Below are 12,245 nucleotides of genomic sequence, written 5' to 3'. Positions count from 1 at the left end.
AGGGGGGGTGGAGTTGTCATAAAAGCAGGAAGATTTATGGGGTGTTGGGAAGGAGAAGTTGTAACTGCAAATCTTCACTGTATGGATGCAACAGGCATGCTGGCAGAAAGCAGATGCCTGGTGTGTTTTGTGGTTTGTTTTTTTGCAGAAGATGGAAAGAGGAGGGGGGCAAATCAGTGGCTGTTTTGGGAGAGAGAATGCTCTCTTTTCCATCCAGGTGTGCAAAAAAGAAGAAATGGCTCAAATGGAATACAGGTTAGGAAATGCTGGCTTCTTCACCCCCCTAAAACGTATATCAAAGTTCCCTGTTCAAAAGTATTCTTTTCTTCGGCTTTTTTTGGTACTGTATTGCACCTGCTCCTTTCTATGTCCCATCAAAACATTCAGATGCATCACAAGGAAAAAGCCACTCTCAAGTTTGGACAGAGATGGGACTGGGCTGCACTCACAAGGTATGGAGCCTGAACTGAACAGGACCTGATGGGGTGTATCTGTCTGAGTGCTCTTGCCAAATAGATGCAGAGCGTTAAAAATAAAAACCAGAGAAGATAGACTGCTACTAAAATGTGACAGGATCGTGGAGGGACCAAAGGAGGAGGTGGGAGTGTGAAAGGTGGAGGTGTGAAGCGATGGTTGAGGAGGCAACAGGTGGGGTGGAAAATTCATCTGAGTGAGAAACCAGGCATGTAATAATAAGGATGGGGGGGAAGTTATGCAATGGGAGATAAGGAGCCCAGGCTTGGGGAGGGGAAGAGTGACCAGGTGAGAGTTGGGTAAAGAAGGAAAACACACTTACAGGTGAAGCAAGGTTAAGATGCGCTGCAAGGGAGGAACATAGGGCAGCGCTGTGGAGGTTGCACAGGTTTATGTGTCATGGAAGGTAAGGGAGGTGCAATTGAGTGGGGTGGGGTGGGGGTGACCTGGGCGTAATCGGATTGGAAAGGTGACCTGATGGGATAGGTGGTGCATCCGAGGAGACAGCAGGGAAAGATGTTCAGAGGGTGCTTAGAGAGCATGGCAGGTGGCAGACGGGGATGCGCGGAGGCAAGAGAGTGGAGTGAAATGAAGAGGTGCCCCGTGACCGCCCCCCTCAAGAGCCAAGGCCCAGTGGCAGGACTCACCGTTCTTGGCTTGCTCCCTGTAGTTCTTCTCGTTGAGGCAGACCCCTCGGCCGTGCAGCAGGGCGTGCAAGGGCTTCTCCTCACCTTGGCGCGGCAGGCAGCGCATGCCCTGGGCACAGCGCTCGGTGTACACCCCGCAAGACTGCCCTTCAGCCAGGGCACAGGTCATGCAGCATCCGCAGCCGGGCTCCTTCACCAACTCACAGCCCACGGGGCTGGGAGGGCACATGGAAAGGGCTTTTTCATCGCAAAGTTCACAGTGCACAAAGGAGCCCAGCCCTTGGGACAGCCCCAGGCAGAGGCAGAGGAGCAAAACTTGGGTCAGGAGCATCTTCAAGGCACAGGCAGGCATGCAGCGTGGCAGGCACCCAAGGCAATATCAATTGTCCTCTTTTTATTTCTTTTGCAAAAAAATTTTTTTCTATATAAAAAAATAGGAAAATAATCTTTTTCAAAAAGAAAGAACGGAAAAAGTGTCTCCTTCCTTAGATTCCAAAAGAGCTTTTCCACCTCAGAAATGATTCAGGATCGGAATGCAAAAACAAAACCTGGCTGTCAAAATCTGCAGTTGCAAGAATTACGCATGCAACAGGTTGGAAATGGGGAGGGTGGGTTGGGGAGTCAAGGAGGGGGGGAAGAGAAGAGCCAGGAGAGCTTTGGTGAAGCTGCACACCGAGAGGTACAAAAATAATAATAATAATCCACAGGCTTCACTCAAAAAAGCAACGTCTGCAAGAGGCTGAGGAGGAAGCAGAGAAGGGAATCAGCTTCTTTTCGACTGTCCTGATATTATCTGCAGCAAATGAAAAAACGCCTGGAGAGAAGTAGCATTAAAGCAGGTAGAGCTGGGCTTTGTCAAGAAGAGATTTAGCATGGGACTGGCTGCAATTTTTTTCCTCCCCCCTTATCCTCCTCTTCCTAGATTGGGTTAAGAACAACAAAGAGGTTTTCTGTAAAAGTTGGAGGATTTCTACAAAGTCGGCAGTAGAAAGAGAATGAAGGAGGGAGGAGGGGGAAAAAAAAGAAGGGAAAAAAAAAAGAATTCCACTTTGTAGATCTCCCAACACTTTTCCCCTGGAGAAGTTTCTAAAGAGACTGAATAGTGCCGAGCAGGCATGTCTTTTAAATAGACTGCCCCTGGCTGCCTGCCAGCCCCTCGCTGCAATCTGAGATCCCAATGACACCTCAGCCTGAATGGGTGCCAGGAACCAGGGCAAGATCAGTGCACACTCCAAATGTGTGTGGGGGTGGGCTGTGCAGCTTCTGACTTCTAGGCTTCCAAACCCCTTGGCAATGATCAGCCACATTATTGTTCGCGCACACACACACACACACACACACACACACACACACACCACCCCAAAGGCATCCAATTGCCTCATTTATACCGGACAAGAAGGAATAAAGTTCTCTATGCTCCAGACTGCAGGGAAGAGTGGAAAAAGCTCAGAGTTTCTGGGCTAAACTGGTGTCATGTTTTTGTTTTATTAAATGCCCAAGGCTAGACTCATGTGTGTGCACCATGATTTTGGAGCAAGCCTCAGTGGGGTTTCGGATCTGAGTAACTCTGAGTAACACAAGGGTACATGTGGAGTTGCCAACTTTTTTATTGATCCCTGCTCCTGTGCACTTAACAGCAGCTCAGTGTGGAATTGCTGCTGCCTAGGAGACCCTGTCAAAAATCTTTACCTGGTGATTGCTGAATGGTAGCCGGCCAGGCATCGTTTCTGCTCAGCTGGCAACACTCACTACACAAGTGTTGCCTTGTGGTAGCTCCCATCACCTTAATCACCACGGTCTGCTCCATGACAAAGAGTGTTCATGAAATCAGGCTTGTATACAGAATGTTGGTTATCACAGGCTGGTGTGGCTCCTTTTGTGTATAATCTGACATTTCGCAGTTGAGAGGCATCGTTCCAGGCCCCAGGAGCTGTTTGCAGGATTAGGCTGACAATTCCGTTACCGTGCACCGCGCCTGCAGGTTTTAACATGGCAGGTGCCCATTTGCATGACATCACCGCTGCAGGGCGATAACCTGCGTGGAGTTGCAGTGCTTGGTTTGTTCAGCGAGGCTCTCCGCCAGCGTGTATGTGTGTGTGTGTGTGTGTGTGTCTGACAAAAGCTCCTTACCTCTCAAATACCAATTGCTTAAGCAAACCCAGAGCATGAGCAAAGCCAAACAAACCAGCAAAAGCAGGGAACCTAAACAGAAACCAGAAACAAAGTTAGCTGTATCATCAGAGGGCTTTTGCCACATCAAAGAGCCACATCAAATAAGCATCCTTATTTCTTCTACCCTTCCCAGTGCTCTTCTGTTCTGTTACCTTGAAACACATTTAAAAAAAACATGTCTGGAAAGAAAAGGTTTTTTTCTCTTGCGTGCTGTAGAACCAATGACCTTCTCTTATTTTCATGGGTGCTGAAAGGCTGCAAACTGTCAAGATGCCAGTAGCTGGGATGGGCATGTCTACCACCACCCTTCCCAGTAGGCTCAAACGCAAACATGGCTTCTGAAGAAAACACAGGAGATATGGAACCACAGCCTGGCGTTCTGAAATTCCCCCTTCTGCATACAGTAACCACTAAGAAGTCGGTGTTTCCTTCCAACAAAGGAAAGCAGCAGGGTAGGGTGGGTGGGAGAGGGGGCTATGTCTGAGAGCAACCCATCAATTTTTATTGGAGGTTCTCAAGGAGCGGCCGGACCTCTCCTCTTCCTCTTCCAGGTGGATTTCAGTTCTCCCGACTGTGCTGAAAATGCCTGCATTGCATTCCTTTTGCCACTAGAATGCACCCTTATCTATGATAAGTCCTTGGGCCTGCTTCTTTAAAAAAATATTAACCCCTTTCTGGCGTTGCTTGTATGTTTTTAGTGCTGGCTACTTAATGCCTTACATTTTCTTTCTTGACACCAAACAGAGGGACGATTGGAGTCCAGAGACAGAAAGAGAGAGAGAGACCCTAGAGAGATGTGTTTCTCACATGTCCAAGAGCTGCCAGCATCACAAAATACTCTTTTAAGTAAAGAATCTGAATGCTGGAAAATTTGCAGAAGCTCATTGAATACTCTCCCCGTTGATGGTTAACTTAAATATGGGATTCACAGCCTTTTTTCTCTGCTGGCAGAGCTGGTGAGTCTTTAGCCACTGTGTGACAGGTGGAAATCCATCAGATACAACTTTCTCCAATGCAATGTTTGTGTATGGGAACTGTATTGAGGGCAAAATGCACCCTCCACCCTGGATATTGGCTGGGTTAGTTCTCACTAACAAATCTCCTACAGAGCTTATTTTACAACCCCTAATTTCACCCCCTAATTTATAGTATGCAATCCCTCCCTCTACACATGCTCCACTGGTGACACTAGTAGTTCTGCTGTGCACCAGGTGCTGTCTCCTCAGATGTATGCCCCACCTGTGGGCAGATCTACACCATACGTTGAAAGCACACTTAATGCACACTTAAATCACACTGTTTCCCACAAAGGATCCTGGGAACTGTAGTTCACTCCTCACAGAGCTCCAGTTCCCAGCATTCTTGACAAACTGCAGCTTCCTGGATTCTTTGACGGAAGCCATGTGCTTTAGATGTATGTTGTGGATGTGACCAACAGAGCTTACTTCTCGGGAAGTGTGTTTGGACTTGAAGCTTCATTTATCCTCATAAAATCCTGGAAGATTATTCATATTCCATTATTTGCAGATGTGGCTGACTGTAACTTTTTCAAAGCCAGCAAAAGAGTTCCTGGATGAGTAGAGATTTGAAAAAGCCCTACCTTTGCCTGGCACTAGGAAGGACTGCCTGGTCTGCTCTTGTGTCTCTAATGCAGAAACCAGCAAAAGAAACGTTTCATGGCACAAGGGTAACATGACCATTTACTAATGTCTGCAAATCAAGCTACTTGAGAAAGGCCCAGGAGCAGGGGCCATTTTAAAAGTTGGCAGTCCTGCCCTGGGCCTAGGCTTTTGCAATTGACTTGACCCATGTTTTTAAAACAAAGTGACCTTAATTTGCACTTCTAATAAATGGATTGGAATGTAACTATTCCTTGGATTTCATGCTTCTCCAAATTTTGTGTCATGACTCTTGCTCTAAAAAGCTGCATCTTAGGATAGAATACATTCAGAAATGTGTGCATTGAGATAAAATATGTTTTAAAATGCATATTATTTTGAGTTATACAGTGGTACCTTGGTTTATGAACTTAATCCGTTCCAGAAGTCCGTTCTTAAACCAAAGCGTTCTTAAACCAAGACACACTTTCCCATAGCAGCGGGGGACTCAATTTACAAATGGAATGCACTCAACAGGAAGCGAAACATGTTCTTATTCCAAGGCAAAGTTCACAGACCAAAACACCTACTTCTGGGTTTGCAGCTTTCTTAATCCAAGTTGTTCATAAACTAAGCTGTTCTTAAACCAAGGTACCACTGTATATGTGTGTGTATATGTGTGTGTGTTTATGTACAACTCTAAATATATATTTCAGTCTGACTTCTCATACAGAGCTTTTTTTAAACACACACACACACACGAACGACAGAACAGACTTGAGAATATCACACAGGTGAAATTGAGATGGACTGGAAGAAACAGACTCAAGTACAATTTGTGGCTAAGTGCTCCTGCTCACCACTAATGATGGAAACGAGCCCATCAGTGCCCATCTGCTCTCTTTGTCAAATTTGCTTCTCTCACCAATAGCAAAGAAGCAGTTTTGCTTTAAAACAGCAGAAACCAGAAACTGGTTTGCAACCAATTAGCTTCTGTTAGCTGTAATAGAATTTACTCCTAACAAGGATCTTATTTTACTGGCATTGCTTGTATTCTCTTCGTACCAGCTGCTAAATGATTGTCTTAAGTTCTCTCTCATGCCATTTCCAAAAGGGAGGGGGCAGTAATGGAGAGGAACTATCCAGCTACCACCTTGTTTCCAAATTTCTTCCTCGAGTAGGTTACAGGAGCCTCTGGTGTGGTCCAGCTTCAGATCCTCCTGGATGACCCTGAGCATCTGGATAAATTTCAGCCTGGGTTCCAACCAGCTTGAAGGACTGTCTTGGTTGCCCTGGTGTCAAGCTTCAGGGAATTGGTTTCCTCCCCACTTTGGCAGTAAATATGCAGAACAAAGGGAAAGGAGTCCTCTTACCAGTTAGAAACTTTAGCGATCACAGTGAGAGAACAAAGAATCCATTTCCTAGGAATGAAGGTGCTCCCAATTAAGGGTTCCACCCACTTCCTCCCTAGTCACCCATGTCACTTCCACATTTTGCAACCTGATCTGCAACCACTGTGCCTTCTGTGTTGCCACCTTATCTGCTCTTCTTGACCTTGGGCTCAGTGGATGGACACTTTCCAGAGAAAGTGAGTCTGTTAAATCTCTCTCTCCCAGTTCTTCTCTTCCCCATCCAGTACTTCCCAGCTTCTGCCTTCTGAACTATGTCCTCTGCAAACCACTGTTCCAAATCTATACTGTCTTCCTGCTCCTGGGAAGATTCAGGATCCTGATCTGGGGGAGAGGGAGGCTCCCACCATTCCTCCTCAGTGCAGCCCTCCTCAGCACAGTCCCTGACACCCGGCGAATGACTTAAGGCAGCAGAAAGGCATGGGAAACGTGACACTCTCCATGCTCCCACTTTCAACAGCACTGTCTGTGGCATCTGTGGACAGCTTTCTGGGATGGTTGTCTGGGCTTAGAACTGAAGGCACCATATTGTGTTGGTTCTGTTTCTAGTACCTAGGGGATTTTTCAGAATGCAATGCTGAAATTTTTTTGCTTCACCTGACAGCAATTGCTATGTGGCTGTGCCCACATGGTTTCACTTTGCCTCCCATGCTGTTTGAGATTTATATCCAACCACTGAGGGAAACTCATCAATGATCCTCAGCACCATCTCCATCTAATCAAGGTGAGGAGATAGATGTTCTGGAAATGATCAGTAATAGGCAGGGTGAGGGCTAACAAACTGAAATGCATTCCAGAGAAGATTGAGGTGTTGTTGCTGCAGTTTACTCTGGAGTTGGTGCTTGGCTTGTCCTAGGTGGAAGTGCACTCTGCTTCCTCTAGAGATCAGGTGGGCAGCCTAGGAGTCCCTATTGGCTCTGCTCCTAGATTCTCAGGTGCCACGCATGAGCAGAAGCACCATGATCCACAATCCACTTTGAGCCCATACCTGCAGAAGGATGATCATTTGCCAACATCCATGCATCCATAACAGACAGTAGGCTTTCCATGGGACTCTCTTTAAAAAGTGTTCAAAAACTACAGCTCATCCAGTGTGAGGCAACCAGATAGCTACCTGCGGCTTATTTCAATGAACACAATATGTCTGTGATTAAGAGCATCACTGAATTCCATTTGCTTTCTGGGTGCAATTCAGGATGCCTACAGGATAGTCTGCTTGAATATGAATACTCTAATCTGCTGAGATCACCATCAGGAGTTGTACCTGTTCTAGGTTCTCCCACTCATAATAGGGATTTTTCCATACTGGCTTGGGGGTAGGATACCTGAAAGATTGCCTGTCCATCTGTATATATCTGCCCAGACCATGAGATGAAGCCCTTCTCCAGGTGTAAAGCACGTGGTTACTAAAGAGAAGACTTTTTTGGTGGTGGCACCCTCACAATGGAATGCCTTTCCCAATGATACCCACTTGGTGCCTTCACTAAGATTCTTTATTCACCAGATATAGTCCCTGTTTTCACATATTGTTTCGATAAACACAAATTAGGTGAGTTTGCCTATAAATGTGAAGTTAGTCTAATTTTTCCTCCATCCTTTTTCACTCTTCAGTGGCCTTTGGTCCAAAAAGAGGTATATAAATAAACCACAATGTACCATGAACCACTCAGTGGTCTTGGTTAATTTGGCAGCCAACAAATATTCTCCATAAATACATAATGGTGCCTGGGTTTTGGGATTCTCTCTGCAAAGGGAGCCACATTCTCTTCTTTTTCTGTAGGAAAAAGTGCCAGATATCTTGTTTATGCAACTGCCTTTGAAGGAGGCAGCAGATAAATGGCTTTCAGAGGTTGTTTGCTGCTTTATATTTCTGTGTTTTCATTTATTATATTTCTGATTGGTATATTCTACTTCTGTGATTTGAATGTTTGGCTTCTGCTAGCTAATATGGTCACATTTTAAGTGAGAATTTAGAACAGAAATATTTTGATGACATAGGCAGATAGATGAAATGCCCATGTTGTGGATAGCCAGAATGTTTTAAATCGGCTTTCTGCTACAGCTGGCTTCTAATATGACTATATATACCATGCTGGTGCACTGTTGTCTTTTAATAGTTTGTTTTAATTGCACGCTGCTTCAAGCATTTCTTTTAATAGAAACGTTGCCCATAAGGTTTTTAAAAATAAAAGATGATGGGTGGGTTTTTTGTTTGTTTGTTCTTGTTGTAAGATAGGCACTTACATTCAGAGAATCACTGTATGCCATGGCAGCTTGGTCTTAGCAGACAGCAGCCAAATCGGATGCAATTTAGGGCACCCAATATTTTGCAATTAGCCCCCTCCCCCTGCTGCAAAAGCTGCTCCTGAGCTTTGCGTGGTCACTTAAACATCACCTCCCTCTAAAGAGGTGCAGTGGCTGCCTATTAGCTACCAAGTGAAGATCAATGTTTTTGTTTATATTTAAATCTGTATACAGTTTCAGACTAAGATGCCCAGCAGGCTGTTTCCCAGTACAGAACAAGCCGATCTAAACTCTTCCCAGGAGGCCTCACAGGTTGTCCCAGCAGGACCAGCCAATGACAGTGCAGAAGCGGGCCTTCTCAGCAATAGCACCCACCTTCAGGGATGCCTCCGCTGTTGTAACTTGTGAGGCAGAGACAGTAATGACATTTAAATACCTCTGAAAAACTCATTTCCCCCCCTGTACTCTGACTCTTAATTTTAATGGATTTTTATTTTTTGCTTTAGTTTACAATATAATGTTGGATTTTGTTTTTAATCTCATTTTTGGTTGGGTATTTAGGAAATTGTACTGAATGTTGTGTTTTTATTGTTTTTATGTAAACCACAGAGATTTTTTTTTTAAAAAAAACATATTAAGCAGTATATTTTTTAAATAAAAACACACACCACCACCATGCTATAAATAGAAATGCACCACTTCTCACCATAGTGGGGGAAGACTGCGGCTGGGTGACCCACATACCTGCTCAGTCCTCTGTCTTAAGTACCATCTATGGATGGGGAACTTCAAGGCCCCTGCACTTTTATCTTTAAACCAGACTTTGACCAGACAGCCTTTCAAAATGGAGGACTGCTTTCCAAAGGAGGACACAGGGCCACCCTGACAATGACCCACTTTTGTGCTATGAGACCCTCCCCTCCTTAGCCCACCCAAGCAGCTGAACCCCAGCAGGGATGGGGTGAGTCACCCCATGGCTCAGAAACCATGGAGATGCCACTGTCATTGTTACCATCATTTGGTCTGAAAGGTTCTGCCTCTCCCTTTCTGAGAGTTCTTTATACCAGATTTGGACCAGCCCACCTTCCAAACTGAAAACTGTTCTCTATAAAGTGGGAAGGAGACATGGTCACTCTGCTGAGGCTGGGCTGTGTGTGTCTCCCTCCAGAATAGCATGGATATGGCATGGAGGGCAGCAGTAGGGATAGAGCATATATCTTCTAAGCAGTTTAGCTTGACATGTGTATTCTGGCGCCACTTAACACATCACAGTTATGTCAGGTATCCAGAAAGGCTAATGGATGACTCATGGATCAGTGAATGCTAAAAAGAAGAAGAAGGGGTGTGTGTGTGCCCTGACTTGTATAAGCAGAAGCACTTTCCACTAAGGCAAAACCACCACTGGATACAATCCAAAGGCAACCTTGGCGGCTCCTTTTGTTATATTCCCTGCGCCCCTCTCTATCTCTATCTAATTTCCCAGGGGAGAGCATATGGAGTTTGCGTTCAAATTAGCCACAGGCTTCAAGTGCAGCCTAGATGCTTCCACAATTCTTAACCTTGCTTGCCACCTTGACAAGCATGAGCAAGGAAGGCAGGACTCTCTCTGCAAGGGACCAGGGGGAATGTTGAGGTGGTGGTGGTGGAATGGGTGCACAGTGCAGAGGGCTACAGACCAATCCAGAATTTGTCTCATTTTAAATCGGTTCAATTTTGAAATCCTAACTGCGAGCCCATTCTTCCACCCAGATGCCTGAGCTCCACCACCTAGGTCATAAGTCCAGATGCTGTGTACCTAAATACAGCTCTGAACTCACTCTCTCACTATCATCTATCATCTATCTATCATCTATCTATCTATCTATCTATCTATCTATCTATCTATCTATCTATCTATCTATCTATCTATCTATCTAATCTATCTATCTATCATCTATCTCTATCTATCTATATCTATCTATATCTATCATCTATCTATCTATCTATCTATCTATCTATCTATCTATCTATCTATATCTATCTATCTATCTATCATCTATCTATCTATCATCTCTCTATCTATCTATCTATCATCTATCTATCTATCTATCTATCTATCTATCTATCTATCTATCTATCTATCTATCATCTATCTATCTAGGAACTGGGAAGGAAGTGAGAGATATCCTGTTTGTTGAAGCACCTATTGTCCATTGACTGTTTCCAGTTTATAGAAAGTTGAAACTGCTAATGTGGGCTGCATACACAAGTAATGAAACCCAAGGCTGCTGGTCCAGGGTACACAGCCCCATAGTTTCCACTTTGACCTCCCTGAGCAGAAGAAACAAGCTAGAAAGCCACAATTAAGCTCAGCTTGCTGTGATATCCAAAGGAGGACTTGTGCTTGTCAAACAAGCCAGGATCCATAAGCCAGCAACAAACCATGGTGACCTGGGCTTGTTAGGGAGAAACAACCCAGGATCCTGGGCTGGGATGTCACAACAAGCCACATTTAATTGCTGCTTCTCATTTTGCTTCCCCCATTCACTCTGCGGAAGGAACAAATCTGGAGTAAGCAGGCTGCAACCATCAGTATGCTGCTCTTTCCTGATAAATGGCGATAAGCCAGCAACACAAGGCTATAGTGACATGAGAATGTGGCCTCCATTCACCATTATTTTCCCCTCGACAACAATTTATTCCTCTTGTGATCATAAAAAGGTAGATTCGTGAGGTTCCTGGGACAAGGTATGAGATTCTGCATTTGATATCACATTCAGCATACTCTGTATCACAGATGGTCTGTTCATTGCTGTAGCTATGGGTAAGTGGCTGATGTTCAGTACACCTCATCTGCTCTGGGCTCCACAACTAACTCCAGGCTGTAATGCACGAAAGTGTCAGCTTTCCAAACTTGAGATGAAGGGCTAGAGCATATGTCTTCTAGACTGTTTGGCCTGGTTTGTGTACTCTGCTGCCACTGGACACATCACACTCATTGCGGGGCACCCAGACAGGCCAATGGATGACTCACGGATAAAGAACTGGCTTTATCTGGAAGGGATTCTATCCAGTTAGCTTGGCAAACGGAAAAATAATAATAATAAATCCATATTTTAAAAGGTTTTGCTAAGGAAACTTAAATTTTACAAGCTCAAAGAAAAAGAAAGAATAAGTTTTCGTGCAATTAGAAAGAATGGCAAGGATTAAAGTTCCCTGGGGATTTATATTTCTCCACCCTGAAATGCCAGAGCAGAATGCCAGTGTGTGCTGGTGAAAGAGGGGATGAGGACAGGAGAAAATAAATAAGAAAATGGCTTGGCCAACTGGAATCAGTTAGCTAAGCTTGATGAATGGGCAAAAAGAAAGCAAGCAAAATGGTATTTGATTTCTTTCCTTTTTGGGATGCTTAATGAATGTTTTAAGGTGTTTCATATATAGAGCATCCTCCTTTTACCCAGAGATGAGCAACAGCTGGAAGGCAGTGACTTGGCTAGTATCCCTGACCACTGGCCATGCTGGCAGTGGCTGATGGGAGTTGGAGTCTAACAACATCTGTAGAGCATCACGACGGCCACTCTTGTTCTTACCAGTGAATGCATGTTGTGAGAGATGTAGCCAAAATATAAAGGTCAATCGGTCCAGGTCACATTTAAAGGATATCAAATTAATGTGACCCCCCCCCACCTGCAAACTAAGGAACACAAATCATGTATTGTTTT

The 12,245-nt window shown here is 44.7% G+C and overlaps 1 protein-coding gene and 1 long non-coding RNA gene across 2 annotated transcripts in view; one reads left to right on the top strand and one right to left on the bottom strand.

Annotated features, from left to right (window-relative positions):
* IGFBP5 (insulin like growth factor binding protein 5) overlaps window positions 1-2,235 on the bottom strand; it is a 42,152-nt gene extending 39,917 nt beyond the window's left edge. Inside the window, exon 1 of the mRNA XM_081907804.1 lies at window positions 1,122-2,235. Coding sequence (XP_081763930.1) covers window positions 1,122-1,473 — 352 coding nt within the window. The 5' untranslated portion in view covers window positions 1,474-2,235. The remainder of the gene's footprint in view (window positions 1-1,121) is intronic.
* LOC309368064 lies at window positions 29-9,104 on the top strand. The gene is made up of 3 exons (XR_014167522.1): window positions 29-452; window positions 6,905-7,024; window positions 8,779-9,104. It is a non-coding gene; the product is annotated as an uncharacterized lncRNA (long non-coding RNA).
* The last annotated feature ends 3,141 nt before the right edge of the window (window positions 9,105-12,245 follow it).

The sequence above is a fragment of the Podarcis melisellensis genome (genome assembly GCF_964234715.1).
Source record: "Podarcis melisellensis genome assembly, chromosome: 1".
Taxonomy (NCBI): Eukaryota; Metazoa; Chordata; class Lepidosauria; order Squamata; family Lacertidae; genus Podarcis; species Podarcis melisellensis.
Note: the sequence above shows the minus strand (reverse complement) of the source record. Positions and strands in the feature narration are given on the sequence as shown.